Here is a 15672-nt window from a genome sequence, read left to right as displayed (position 1 = left end):
ACATAACACACTAAATCATACAATTAGGTTAAGCACATCTCCGGATCCCAAGAAGTAGCCACTATACCTCTCTACTTCTAGGCCAATGCCCCCCCTCACCATTCAATTCAATTGCAATATCAAACAGTTCTTGTATTATAAAAATAGGCTATCAAGATTATAAACAACACCAAGAAATGTGTACTTATGCTTTGATTTTATTCAGAAATCAAGCCAGTAAAATTTATCTTCTACAGTTGTAAAGTCAAATATTCCATCCATCAATTCTCTGCCCTGTCACAAGACTCCTGCACATTTTTGGTTACCAGTATTGACAGGGTAATGGCAGCTTACATAGCTTCTCCTACTGCATGGCTGTCATTTCCCATTTTTACTAGTTCCCTGCAGGTATTATCATTGAACTGTTGTTAATAACAAATTCACTTACCCAAAGCTTGCATAGCAATGTAGGCCTTTCCAACAGTCCCCGAGGCTGCCCTTACCACTTGGCTTTCAGAATATTTCAGCTCTACATTGGTAGCCATGGCAGTTAGTACTGGTTGTCCACCAGGTACAGTTTTTGCTATGGGAAAAATGAAAAATATCTAAGTGCATTATCACCCACAGACAAAAATTGCTGGTTAAGATCTCTATGGAATACAAGTCTGATCCTACAAAATAGCCCAATTCATTGCAAAACGCATTATGGGATGGTTGATTGTTTACGAAAAAGTGTTGCAATCTCCCTTCCTATATCTTAGATGATTCTTTAAATGAAAAGACCGACAAATTATTGACTCAAGCATGTGACCACATAACAATATGGACTTAGCTGACCGGTTAAAAGACATTCCATCAAATTTGTCATTTTACACTCCAGGTATGTTCTGTAATTTAAACACTATGAGTCTTGTTCCGTACTTTTAATCAGCCATCTTTATAACAAGTACTTGGAGCTGTTTACATTGATATGATGATTCAAGGTTTGAACACATCATCCATCACACTGGTCTCTTGATACCACATGATCAGCCAACTTTGCTAGACATATCCAGTACCATTTATACTAGTATTTACTACCCATTAGTACTTTGACTTTAGTATGTATACTGACAGGATGCAGTACTTACCTGAAGGTTTGAAGACATCATCCATCAGATCGGTCCCTTTATACCACAAGGCATAAACTTTGCTATACATATCCAGTACCATTTATACTAGTATTTACTACCCATTGGTATGTATATACTGACAGGATGCTGTACTTACCTGAAGGTTTGAAGACATCATCCATCAGACTAGTCTCTTGACACCAAGAGGTTTGGCCAGCCATTTTTGTCAGCCAACTTTGGTATACATCCAGCAGCATTAGTACTTGGGCTTTGGTTATGTTCACTGAGATCCCTGGTAATTCCACTAACATTTCTGTTTCAGGGCGGTTGGAATCAGTCCTAGTCAAATACAATTAATAAGAATATTTGTAATATCCATCATTGTGAAATGAAAGATGAATCGGCTTTAAAGGAGCACTTCATGATCCCCCAGCCAAAAGGTTGAGATTTCTTAACCATGAGAAACCTATGACCATGCCTTGAAAAAATGTGGAAAGTGAGAAGCTCCTTCTCGGGAAATTCGGAAGTTTGGAGGGATATTAATGTCCTTAAACAAGAAATACATAAGAATTTGGAGGGAATTTTGTCTTTTTGATGGGAAATTTTGATCATCTTCCAGGGAAATTTTCATTTTTTCCAGCCCTGCCTAGGACTATATATATTTGTAGCAAACCCATGAGATGAAAACATAAAGGAAACAATATCAACTGAAACTTAACTGTCAAAAGGACACTGGGAAATTTGCTGAATTACCAAGATCATGGAATTATGTTTTGACAGGATATGAAATTGGCTCTATATAGATAGCAACATTTGGATTACATTTACTCTATGGATTTCTTTTGGACATTTACTTTCACTTAACCATTTCGCGTACGATGCAAGGCTTGTGTATTAAACTGTTCTTGATGATGATCTTCTCTTCATAATGCTAACAGACTTCTCTAAGCAGGGTTCTTGGTATGGTATCTCTGATTATTGAATCAGAAAGTCCAATGGTGATGAGTTGCAACTCTAGTTTGAACATTCATGCATGTGTCATGACTACAATTTGAAATTGATCAATCCGAGATGCAACAATATGTTTTTTTTTCTTCAAATTGTTTTCCTTTCTTACACTTTTGCCGCATTTTTAGATTTAAATAAATAACTACAAGCAAATATAACCTATTGTCAAGTTGTGTGCTGCTTTATTAAGTAGTATGTATTTGTCAGGGGCAAACCAGGGCTACAATACAATTATGCGTAACTCGTTAACTAAATGTCCGAATCAATTGCAATTCTTAAAAAAAAGGCTTTTTGGGGATATCTATTGAGCTATACCATACGTTATAATCAGGAAATGCCCCTTAAAAATGTTCTCATTTAACATTTATATTTGATCATTTTTCATCAATGAATAGATCAAATCATATTGGGGAAATGTCAAATATTGGAGAATGGGTATTTACGGGCACGTTGGCGCAGCGGTACAGGCTGCCTTATTATCAGTGGATTGCCTGTTCGAACCCCGGCGGTGCCATCGTGTTGTGCTCTTGGGTAAGGCGCTTTCCCTTATTTGCCTCTCTCTACGCATGGCTGAAATGAGCACTTTACCTTACTTGGCTCTCTCTACCCAGGGGTGAAATGAGGAGCTGTTATGAATATTGTCCATTGAGCGCCGCCCAAAGGTATGAGCATGCCTTGGGCATTGTATGGTAGCTGACATATTCTAACAACAGCAGAGTAAATGTAAAGCGCTTTGGTGCATGTGGCACATGTGAAAGGCGCTGTATAAATACCAACATTTATTTTTAATGGGTATTTCCTGGCCATATTTCTGTCAAGTATGTTATTTGAATGAAACAAGTTTGAGCAAACTGTCTATCCATTATACATGTATCACACATTTCATTATATATAGTAATCTTTATAATTTAATGGATCTAGTAATCTTTATATATATTTAAACATGATTAGCTCTTAAAAAGTATACACTTTAAAACTGTCCTACTTACCAATACATAGGGAGTTCAAGAGTCTTTTGATAAGTTGCTGCACTGCATGATGGGAGAACATTGAGCACCAAGGGTGAAAGGTCAGATGAAGTATCAATTGATGACAGACCAATTTGGCAACCAAACAGCTGGAGTATAAGAAAAAAGAAGAGTTGATTTTACATAAATGGACTGTACTGTAATGTGACATAAATGGACTGTACTATAATGCAAACATCCTCTTGAAAGGGAAAAGATAACAAAAAGAAGTCAAAACTCACAAATATCAATAAAAGCTGTAAGGTATAGGTGCAAGAAAGATTAAAGTTAACTTACTTTCAGGTACATGTGATCATAACAATGATGCATCAAATTGCCACTAACTTGTGGCAACCTGGAAACCGCCCTGATGAGTCTGCGTCCATACATGGGTACCGTGCTCTGAATATCAATGCGCTCTGCCTGCAAACACACAGCTGGAAGTGGCCCTTTTGAATGCTGCATCATGGGATTGAACCCTGGGGTCATTTCCATTTGAAACCCAGTTGAGTGACATGGTGGATGATCTGCAGCCAGAATGATGATGTTGAGATCTAGGAATGTGATGTGGGTAGAACGAGAAGGGATGGCTTCCTCAAGTGCAGCCACTTGCTCTGCTGTAGGGACTGGTCTATTCTCATCCACAATTTCTGTTAAAATCAAGGAAAAATTTTAGTACTCTGTAAAATACAAAGTAGACATCAGAAGTAGTTCACTTCTTCTGCAGACTGCTCCCTGTTATATGCATGTGTCTGTTGTATAAGATGCATAAGGATATCCAGACAAATAGCACCACAACAAATTGCAACAGTCACACCATCTTTCACAATTAATAATGTACAGTCAATGCTCAACAGGTCATTAATATTCCTATTTGTATAACTTTGAGTGTGAACATTCTAATAATTTTATTCTGCAGGATTTTTACAAGTTAGGAAAAGTTGACAGCTAGCTTGAAACATAATGTTACAAGCTCAGGATGGTATTACTATTCCCTATCCAAAGATGGTTGCAGAATTTCAGAATAAATTTAGTGGAATAATCTATTATTGATTGATTGATTGATTGATTGATTGATTGATTGATTGATTGGACCATTCAGTGGTTCTTACCTGGCTGTGGAGTATAATATGGTTCATATTCATGATCCCCTGCACAGTACATAAATCGCTGTAATCTGTGCACCATTCCACTGCATACTGTCGACTGTATTGGCGCAAATAAGAAACGCTTGGAGCTGGTTTCCATCAGATCAAAGATTAACTCAGGCTCACTATGGTGCGATGAGTTGCTGGATTTATCAGTAACTGGAAATGTAAGTACACAAATGCTCTTAAATTCGTGTCTGTCATGTTTATAATTAAAATGTGAAGACATAATGTAAAAGTAGTAATTTACTTGTTTTGCCAATTTTGAAATATATAATTTGCTTGTATTTAAATTCGCAATTTTTAGTTTTTTTATGCAGACCTATCTACATGAAGAAACATATTCATGGTAGCAGCATAGAGCTAAAAAGGCATGAAAATTGATGTTCCCTGAAAATTTCCTCTTTTACAAAATTCTAATTCTGGCACGACTTTCATGATAATTCAAGTTTTTTTGCAATGATTTATTAGGGTGCCACAATTTGCATGAAAACTTTTTTGTAAGAATTTATAAATCTGAAATTTACATGATAATTCAAGTTTTGTTATATCAGAAAAATGCTGGCAGGAATTTTCAAATATAAAATTTACAAATAGATATTCATTGAAGTAACAGCTGTGGTTCATCTTGCTGACAGGTTTACAATTCTCATAGATCTGTTAACTCTCAATTTGTGTCCTGATTTACACACTTATAAAAACAATTATATCCTGTCAATACATCTCACTATCAAACAGAAAGGCAATATTTACCTGGCTTCTCTTCTTTTTCTTCCATTGTGTAGACATAATCTAACCAGAAAGCTCCAAATCTCTGTAATCCCCAACTCTCTGTGTTTTTGGCCTGATGCTGCTCAACATCAACTATATAGGATGCCCGCTGGAGTTGGTTCTCAGCACTTCCAAGTTCAAACAAGGAGTTGTAGAGGAAATGAATCTCTTTCTGTTGGAATTTTGGGTTCCCTGCTTGGAAAAAGCACGTCTGACACACACAAAATGACAGTTGAAAACAGAGTCAGTCTTCAATGTATATGTAATGGTAAGATTTTGATTTACAATTACATGTTTGAATTTTTATGTTGATGTTAAAGTCAATTACACTGGAAGAAATTTAATAATAGGAAATTAAGTTTGTTCATATGACTTTTTTGCACTCCTCTGGGATCCTGTTTTTATGTTATGTTATGTACATGTACAGGTTGTAACAAAATAATTCTGAAATCTTTGGCGATAAGCATGAACGTTCATTTTACACGGTACAAACTTGATACGTTCGAACATGGCAAAAAGTAGCCCAACTAGGGCGATTAAAGGAAGTCTCCGGCAATCACAGCATTATGCCTTATATACTGGAAAAATGATTATCAAGCACGAATCACATGGTTTTATTTAAAACAAATTCATATTGATAAAAATGAATAACACACGATATTCAAAATACCCTATTAACTATAGACTTGGATTGCCCTTCAAACTTGAAATATTGTTTAAGATAAGTTAGTGACAAAAACTTCATTATCACAAAGTAATAATGTTTTGCCAAGAAACGGTTCACAACAAAAAAGCTACTTCTTCACACCAATGTACCCACCTCTTTGTTTTCCTTTGTTGTCTCAATACAATCACCAGCACCACAAACACATGTTCCAAGCCCAGACACTCTCCAGAAGCTGAATCCTATCTGCATGTCAAAGAATGGGTCCCCTTTCATTAGGATCTCAATTGTTGAACCATTGACTTCTAGCTGAAGGAGAGGCTTGAAGGCCAGTTTGCGAGGTCCAAACTGGGAGAACTGGCTGGATGCACCAGTATCTGTCAACTGAACATATATGTCAAGAGTCTCGTAATTGAATGATTTACAAATACGTATATATTAAATCATCTCTTCAAAATCAACTCATATCACAGGGGTTCTCAATTATATTTGGTCAATTACCCATGGGTCACAATGGGCCAAATACATTTCAGAGATATGTATGTCAAATACACCTTGTTTTGCTATGTTTATTGAGAGCCACTGCCTTATCACCACTTTGCATTATGTATGAAGCAGGACAAACTTTAGAAGCAGGTTTCTATCATTATTATGGCTGACGGGTAGGGTGCATCAGATGCCCCTCATGTCAATGGATTCATCTGTCCCTAGTCTTAAAATGTTCCTATTGTAACAAAACTAACATGTGCCAAGTTTGAATTAATTCGGAGGTCGTCCTGGGGGGCCACCGAGAGCCTAAAGTTACAATGTGTGTTCCTATGTAGTAAAGTTTGTTGACCCCTGTACAATTCCAATTAGAAGCCGATCGAACAATTTAAAGTAGCTGCCATATCAAAACCGTTAGGACTTAGAAGCTCAAATCTTTTGGCTTATAGTACTGATAATCATCTTGAATCGGTGATAAAAATTAATCACCAACAAAATGAGCATGTGTGGAATTGGCACAAGCGCCCTCGATACAAAATTTCAGTCAAATAGGCATTTTGTGGTAATTTTTACCTCAAATTTTACAAATGTTGATGTCCTGGTTGTCATTACACTTTTACAAAGCAGATTTTCTGAACTTTAGATCAATATATAATACATATTAACAACTTTCAGTGTGAAATAAAGTATTATAGCACTTCGTTAAGACAGAAATTATAGATTTTCCCAAGAATATGGACTGTGGGGGCACTTTTGACAATAAAACACACACGTAATGTAGTAAAGTTCGTTGACCCCATTTCTTTGGAGATGGATTTTCATCACAGATTCAAAGATGATTATCAGTACGCTTAGCTCCCAAGATTTGAGCTTCTAAATCCAAACGGTTTTGATATGGCAGCTACTTTAAATTGTTCGATCGGCTTCTAATTGGAATTGTACCGGGGTCAACGAACTTTACTACATAGGAACACACATTGTAACTTTAGGCTCTCGGTGGCCCCCCAGGGCGACCTCCGAATTAATTCAAACTTGGCACATGTTAGCTTTGTGACAATAAGAACATTTTAAGACTAGGGACAGATAAATCCATTGACATGAGGGGCATCTGATGCACCCTACTGACGGGTTAGTTAAGTTTGTTTTGTTAACGTTTTTTGATTCACATGAATGAACATAAATACTATATAGTGATCAATTTCCAGCCTAGAATTTACTGCCACAATTTGCTATATTGTTCAAACACATTCAATACAAATGTTGTTTGGCCTCATAAAGAAGTGATGTCAACACATCAAGGCAGCCATTTTGCATACATGTACATCTAGTAACACATAGTATGCACTAGCGTTTGTGAATGCTCACAATTTAAAGCAGCACCAAATAAAATGTGCACTGACATGACCATTCTGATTGCACTTAGCCAAAAGCACTATACAAAGAATTCCATTTATAAGCATATATGCCTATAAATGAGTGCTTTTTTTATGATGAGATGCAAGGCAGACACCCTCCACAAAATATTACAACAGATTGGTCTTACAATAATGTTAGTAAGTTACCTGTATTGTATCAGTAATAAATTTGACATGTTTGGGGCTCGAGCAAACTGAGCGAGAAAAAAAATCAGGTCTCAGCGGGGATTGAACCCGGCCGCTTGATTACCGGTCCAGAGTCTAACCACTGCACTACCTGAGTTCACAGTCAGTACTTGGGCAATCTCAAGTCCACATGATAACTCTCTCATTGTGTCTCAGCGGCCACTGAATTATAATATTAAATAATGAAGAAGGAGGCGGCCTATATGCTTCACCCTTCAGTAATAAATTTGCTCAAACTCTAAATAATATTTTTGTGAAGGGTGTCTGCCGTTCGTCTCTTTCATCAAAAAACACTCATTTAGAGGCATATATGTTTATAGACGGAATTCTAAGGTAAAGTTACATAATTTTACTGCTGTGATTCCCCAACCTTACCTTAAATACAACCTTTCCCTTCCTGCAGTAGATACCTATAGCCAGTATTGGATCTGGTCTCTTTCTACCTGCTACAGTAGATGCTGCTGCTTCTTCCTCTTCATCCTCATAGTATACTAACTCAGGTACATAAGACCATGCCCATGACACCCATCCTGGCTGTACCTCTGATGGAGTTGACTCTGTAGCTGATGGAGCTGCTGGAAATGACAAACCAATGATGGTGTGATGTGACTTTATAATGGTTGATACAACAATAAATGTTAGAATAGGACATTCCTGTTCATAGTTCGGACATTTTGAAAGTCTGCCTTATCAAATCATATGATATGCTTCAATTCTTAACATTTACAGCTTTCATGTTTTGTTCATAAATCAATAACTAGCAAATGTCCCAAATATTTATGAAACCAACAGCATGCCGTAGAATTTATTTCAAGGTACTACCTACAATCTTGGAAAAAGATCTTGACATACTAGGCACAGTTTGGCAAAATTCTGTCAGGCATGAGAATAATGGAAATGATTTATTTAGGTTCATGACCATGTTTTGGAATAACCAGAACATCTACATCAATGATTTACCCTTCCCCTCTCCCCATCAATCAATGTTCGAAAACTGCTAAGACACATGTATAGAGGTTCTGCCTATGATCAAGGTACAGCACGCCTGCTCGATTCCTTTGTTGAAGGAAGAACCCCTGTTGCAACATTGTGCCAGGGAGAGAAGGCGTAGTAGTTGACCCATTCCCCTGGTTTAAACCATGTTTGTTTTATTAAACTGTACTTCACTATGGGGGTGAGGTTTGTACGAAAATGGTCAAAAATATCTCATGGGGAAATAGTCCTTGTCGTTTATGATTGACCAATGAATTGGCATGATTAGCTCATGAATATTTATGAGGTGTAATAATTTGAGCTACAGTCAAATGCATTTAATATCAGTAAGCAAATTACCCATTAGCTAATGATCTACATACCTTCATCTTTGTTCTCATCATCCTCCTCTGCATCTTTTTTCTCATCCTTTTCCTTTCCTTCCCCTCCTGGTACATCCAAGGTTCCATAATAGAGAGCTAACAGTAGCTTGAGTATACGAAGGAACATAGGGAGCTGTGTGTCTGACAAGGACATGTCTAATTCGTCACAGTAAGTGTTGATTTTCACCACACTGGCCCTCTTGGCATTCAAGCTGCTGTATGTCTGGTGGATTCTTGTCTTCAGGAAGCACCTGTTTATCACACAATGGATGAATTTCATTAATAGTTCAGGATGGCACTTTTTACATGTAACTTTGACTGAAATATAACTGCTATGACTTGAGAAAAAAAGTATAACAGTGCCACACCTGTCAAGGTTACCATACAATGTACCTACATACAATGTACTGCTACCATTATGATTACTCTTTACAATATTGACCATATGACTGTACATTTGTAAAATAAACTGAACAACTGCCTGTTAGATTTTTGAATATTAATTCATTTCTTAATACCACCTGCAGTATAGCCATAGTATATGATCATAATGTACAACCTTCTTAAATGAATTCTGATTAAATTGCTTGGAATATGATGTGTCCCAACTTACATTATACACTTAATTGGAATTAGCCAAATTTGTTGGGTTTGTAGGACTACATAGCAATTTTTAATCCCCCATTGAGCTCTACAGTTATGCAGCCAAGATCCATATAGTGGTTTTGTTTTTGTTTTTCATTTTACCTCATTACTTATGTACTAATATTATTTCATAAGTTTTGGCAAAGAATAACAAAATTAAAATTTGACCGAAATCATATATTACAGATTAAATGAAAATAACAAACATTGCTTTATATTACCCACTTACCTATACACCACTGGCTCTTGGTAAGTTTCTATCTTTCCACTGGCATTGCGCTTATCTAAACACACCGTCAAATCAGAGAAATGAATGATGCGACGGAGAACAAGTTCAGGCATGGTCAGATCGATAAAAGCTTTCTGCCAGTTGTGATCCACAGTGAACGTGTCCACAGATTTGATGTTGACGGATAGGACAATGTCATCCTCCACATACTTCAAGATGAGGTTTTTGATGACAATGTTGACATTGTTGATGACTCTGTTCATTAGTGATTGGACATAACCCGGAGGAAGATCATGGTCTTGCTCTTCATACCTGTGGTATAAGAATTTTAATACAAATGTGGGTGATTTGGGGAAATATTAAGGTAAAAAAGAAAGACCAAGCTGAATAATAATTGCTCAAAAGAACAAAGCTCCTCGGGCCAATCCTGTGAAAATCTCTCCGGGCCCATGATATTTTGTCATCAAAGTCAGCATGACAAATTGACAGAATTAATGCCGGCTTATGATGGATTCAATCCATGGCATTCCCTGTTGCTGATTTCAGATTTGTGAGTCTGAAGTCTTACAAATGTGGACCGCCTGTATTACATGAATATTTTACAATTGAGTTTTACACTGTGATAATAATGCGAAGGCCAAAGTAACACATGTATTTCACTGAACCCAAGTATAACATGGTTAATGTTTGTACAATGCAAGGTCAAATTTGAACAGGCAGTAGATAAAAATAACATTTACTTCAGCTTCAATCAACCCTTTGCCACGTCTGTTATTTGTTTATAGGTTTCAAAACAGTACAAGTACATTGTAGCTCAACTTGATCAATTACATTATTAATTTGTACAAGAACATTTTCTTTTTTGCTTCTTAAACATCACTGGATAGTAGTATAACATGTTTGCAATTTCCGTCCATTCCCTCCCCTCTTCCTCCTTGTCCCCAACCCACTTGACTCATAAAAATAATAGATAAATAAATATGTGTTACCTTTTTGCCTTGTTGGATCCATCATTCTTTATTTTGGCTGCAGAATTGCTGGACTTAGAGCTGACACTATCTTTGTCATTATATGCAGAATCTCGCAGCTTGAGGGCACATTCAATAGTATTGATAGTAATAACTACAGGCTCAGAACCAAGCTTGTGCCAAGGTACGTGGATTCTAAGCTCATGAATGTGACCACTCACAAAGGTCATGGGTAAATTCAACTCCTGTTCGAGAACATCCAATCTGGAAGCAAAGAAAGAATCTTGATTAATATCAGAAAGTTGATTTTGTACATGTAGGATGTATTTTGCCCACCCCAATAGTGACACAAAGAAATGTTACTACATGTATCTATTTGTGATCAGGAAGGTAGCATTATTTAAAATTTTACAAGCAAGAAGAACTTTTTCTGTTTTGGCCCTGAGAGAGAAGAAGACATTTTATTTAATATTCTGTTGGTCGGACATCCGGGCATGAGTGAAAACAAACTGGAGTGAAAACAACATTCGCATTCACTGAACTCTGGAGTGTATCACAAGCTATCACACTATTGTGCCAGGTTTGACTCTCTGCAAATAAAAATATGCGGTAAGTTGTTTTCACTCCAATGCATGAATGGATGTGACGTGGCCCCGACCGAGAGAATAAATACAAAGTGCCACCCAGTTTGGTAAAAAAAATGCATTTGTACACACATGTGCAGTATTTAATCTCCTCATACAATAAAAGTTTACAATAATAAGAACAAGTTGAGATAATGAAATGAAACTTACTTTTTGTGGAGGGTGTATGGTCGTACATGTATCAAAGTAAGTAAATTGTATATAAAGTACATTAAATATAGGCTAACATGTGAAGCAAGTATTAACTTGATCACTTGTGGGGCAAACAAATTTAATTTTTCACTTGGCATGTCCAAATAATAAGATTATAGGTCTATTTTATAGTTTTACCTGAGATCCAGCTTGTTGAGGACAAGATCCCCTCCCCATAGTGAGAGCTGTAGGTCCTCAGGTTTGAGATTCTTGATGTATTTGTCAATGTATCCGAGTAGGAATGGTGATACATATGATTCTAACATGATGACTGCCTCTATCTACTTTAGGCCTACTCTACCCATAAATCTGTATCAAAATGTTCACAAAAATTGAAACAAATTAGAACAAGCATACCATACAGTGCGTAAAAGAATTAAGGTACCGGTTATGTTCACCACCCCCTGTACAATTCTAAACAAAGACAAATATGTCAACATTAGAAGAAGCAGCCAATACCTGTACTCCTCGTAAGAAACCCTAAAATCTAAGGAAAACAAAATCAAAAGTTGCACTTATTGTGTTCTAATCAATGGCGCTAGTTCTTTTGTTCATGAATGCTTTGTGTACAAATCAATAGAGCATGCAATGGCGCAAACTGCAAGTTTTGAATTTGCATCTTCTTTGGTTTTTGGATATTTCCAATTATGGCATACAGATTACTGGTATATCTTTGTTTAGGATTTATAAAGGGTGAACATAACTGGTACCGGTACCTTAAGTCTTTTGCGCATTGTATAAATCCAATAACCACCCAGTGTGCTATTTATTAGGTACCCCGGTAATCCAGACATCTTATTCGTTGCTAGCGCCAGCGTCCGAGTATGGTATTTCCCCTTCCCCGCGCCTGTGCAATTACGCGCACGCGGGGAAGTAGTAAAAACTTCCACACCCTACTACCACACGGTGTCTCGACCCGTGCGTCACTGTTTCATCAGACGTAGCATTTTAATGCTACACAATGGCGATTCTGCAGATGCATTTATCGTGGCGTCTGCTGCAGTTGTTTTGCCCACTGAGCTTACCGATGGACAATAACACCCGAATTTGTCATTTTATGAAACACTAGAATTTTGCGGTTCTCGACCTGCACGGTTCTTGAAGCAAAGCGTTGGCCGCAATGCCTCCTGAAATTTTATCATTTCTTATTATCAAATTACTAACAGCATTTGTCCAAATTTGAACTCTTACATGTACATGTACTTGGATACGCTTATTTCACTTGTGTGTAGTACCCATTTGAAAATGTGTAGAGACGCTTCCATTGAATAACATGTGATACAAAGTTCGCTGACCCCTGTATATTGCTATGGACAGGTTAACCCTATCCAATATATTAAGAAGATTTGCCCCTTCATTTTGCATACCACTTTGCCCAACTTTTTTTCTCATTTTTTCACAAAATACAAAAAAAACCACCCAAACAACAAAAACACTTGTAACACAAAAATGCAATGGGTGTAGTACCCCCTAAAGTATGACAAGCCGGTCACAACAAGTTCACGTCATTTCAGACAGAGACATTTGCATGAGTCTATTTCGATGTATTTCATTATTTACTTTAAAATACTGACCTTTAACGCCTTGTTTAATCACAGGTCTATTCTTTTTGATTGCAACATCTTCATCATGAAGGATACCAAATTACCATGGATACATGGATTATACTATAGCCAATTCCACAAGTCATACATTTGATGCATGATTCATTGACAAGTGTGATTTGGACAAGAGTATTTCAGTAAGCTTAAACTTAAGTTAAGTGTTACAGGTCCCGAATTGAGCACTATGCACATATAAATGCTGAAATAAGCATATCAGCGTTATGTACCAACTGTTGACATATTTGTTCACAGCTGGTTTGCTCTTTATCAAGTCTTTTTCCACGTCAATTCCACAAAACCAACAGCACAAACTCCACGTATTTCAGCTGTTATAAATAGTAGTTAGTCGCTAACCAAAGCTATATTTGATCATTGAACTAGCAATGATATTTTGTCAGGCAGTGTAAAAGACTAGAGAAAAAATATCGCGGAGCTTTTCAGGTCACGAGCTGCTTTTAATGTAATCGATGACTGTCAGCCAGACAGTGAGTGTCATGTCTTGTTTAATTGAATGAGTGAATCAGAATTAATTAATTAGATAAATAAATAAATAAATAAATAAATAAATAAATAAATAAATAAATAAATAAATAAATAAATAAATAAATAAATAAATAAATAAATAAATAAATAAATAAATAAATAAATAAATAAATAAATAAATAAATAAATAAATAAATAAATAAATAAATAAATAAATAAATAAATAAATAAATAAATAAATAAAAAAAAAAAAAAATAAATAAATAAATAAATAAATAAATAAATAAATAAATAAATAAATAAATTAATTAATTAATTAATCAATTAATTAAATGCAAAAATAGGCACACATTTGGGCAGGGGTGTAGTACCCCCTTAATCATGCCGTGATTCTCTAATCAAAGGCTGACATTATTTTGCCTTATAAGCGGCAAAGTTGTTAAAGGTGAACCTCATTGAAAATAAAGTTATATATCAATGGAAAGCTTATGATGCTAGGAAGCAGAAAAGAATATTTTTTATTTGCCTAACGCACCAGGATAGACATAATCTCCATGCAAAGATTGGATATTGGCACCCCCCCCCCTAAAATACAAAACGCCAAATCGTTCAAATTGGGCGCTTTCGATGATGACGTCAGCACGGGGACACACAGTTACTTCCGGGTTTGATTGTAAACACAATGTCCATGCATTACTGTGGCATGCATCGGGCCAATGCACGAACTCAGTCATTGTCAACTTTAATACTTTACATGAAAAATATCTTCAATAAAATAAGAATAACATGAAGGAAACATCATGATAAAATCAAGAATGAAGTAACTGAATAAAGTGTGTGGATTAAAAAATGGGAAAAGTGCTGGCTGGGGTGATTTGGGATAGGCCAAGCCATCCACGATATGCAGGGAATATTACAGTAAAGCACGAAGAGCGAAGATTCGCCGAAGAACCGGAATGAAAACAGATTGCAAAAAATAACTGCTAGTGCTACCAGTTCAGATCGTCACACCAAGTTGAGATGAACTTATCACAATGAGAAAATGAAGGAATAGAATAAGGTACATGTACGGGATTTTTTAATTATTTCTTAACTTTACAACCGGTCATGTATGATAGGCGAACTCGTAGATACATACGGGGCGGGGTGAACTCAGTACAGTGACTGACTATGACTGAGTCTCAGTCGCCGAGTGTTCCGTATCCGCGAATGTACATACTGTACTTGCAGACAAAATGACCGCTTTGATATTCACATTCTGATATTTCCAACTAATATTGCTACTTCATCAGCAAAATTTATTCCTGTAAATGTTCCAAATATAAGGGAATGATTGATCAAATCTGCTGAAACACGGCGCAAACTTGTGCTACTGGAGAGACGAAGCGAGTCGCTGTGTTTGCCCACCTGTCGGCGCGGCTGCCTGTAATTTCTTCAGCATAAAAGCAGCAATTTACGCATCGTGTTCGGTAATCCATAAAACATGAATGTTTCACTTTTTCAGTACACTGATTGTAGTATCATTAAAAGAATCGTGACACAAGTGACAATATTTTAATTTTATTCAGATTTCAGAATTCCATCAAATAACGGTCTACTAAGCCTAAATTGTATTTATTTTATAATAAAGTATCTGTTTCTTTCAATCGTGATTGTGTGGAAAGAATGTACCGGGAGAATGTATTACCGCAATGCGCTAAATATGAAAACCTTTATGGGCTGGATTTGATGAAATCGGCGGGTTTTTTAATTAATTTTTAATTACTACAAGACGAT

General features: G+C 36.4%; 1 protein-coding gene across 2 annotated transcripts in view; it reads right to left on the bottom strand.

Annotated features, from left to right (window-relative positions):
- LOC140152619 (intermembrane lipid transfer protein VPS13B-like) overlaps positions 1–12092 on the bottom strand; it is a 50296-nt gene extending 38204 nt beyond the window's left edge. The window contains exons 1-12 of one of the 2 annotated variants that reach the window (XM_072175029.1): positions 11948–12092; positions 10995–11237; positions 10006–10317; positions 9132–9382; positions 8152–8348; positions 5846–6073; positions 5008–5236; positions 4219–4413; positions 3404–3756; positions 3089–3216; positions 1249–1430; positions 428–562 (exon numbers count right to left, since the gene is read on the bottom strand). In XM_072175029.1, the coding sequence (XP_072031130.1) occupies positions 428–562; positions 1249–1430; positions 3089–3216; positions 3404–3756; positions 4219–4413; positions 5008–5236; positions 5846–6073; positions 8152–8348; positions 9132–9382; positions 10006–10317; positions 10995–11237; positions 11948–12075 (2581 nt within the window). In that variant the 5' untranslated portion in view covers positions 12076–12092. Of the gene's footprint in view, positions 1–427; positions 563–1109; positions 1133–1248; positions 1431–3088; positions 3217–3403; positions 3757–4218; positions 4414–5007; positions 5237–5845; positions 6074–8151; positions 8349–9131; positions 9383–10005; positions 10318–10994; positions 11238–11947 lie in introns of those variants that run through there. The other variant, XM_072175028.1, reaches the window with a different exon arrangement.
- Positions 12093–15672: the final 3580 nt, after the last annotated feature.

This window comes from Amphiura filiformis, chromosome 5 (assembly GCF_039555335.1).
Source record: "Amphiura filiformis chromosome 5, Afil_fr2py, whole genome shotgun sequence".
NCBI lineage: Eukaryota > Metazoa > Echinodermata > Ophiuroidea > Amphilepidida > Amphiuridae > Amphiura > Amphiura filiformis.
This window is presented reverse-complemented; position numbering and strand designations above follow the sequence as displayed.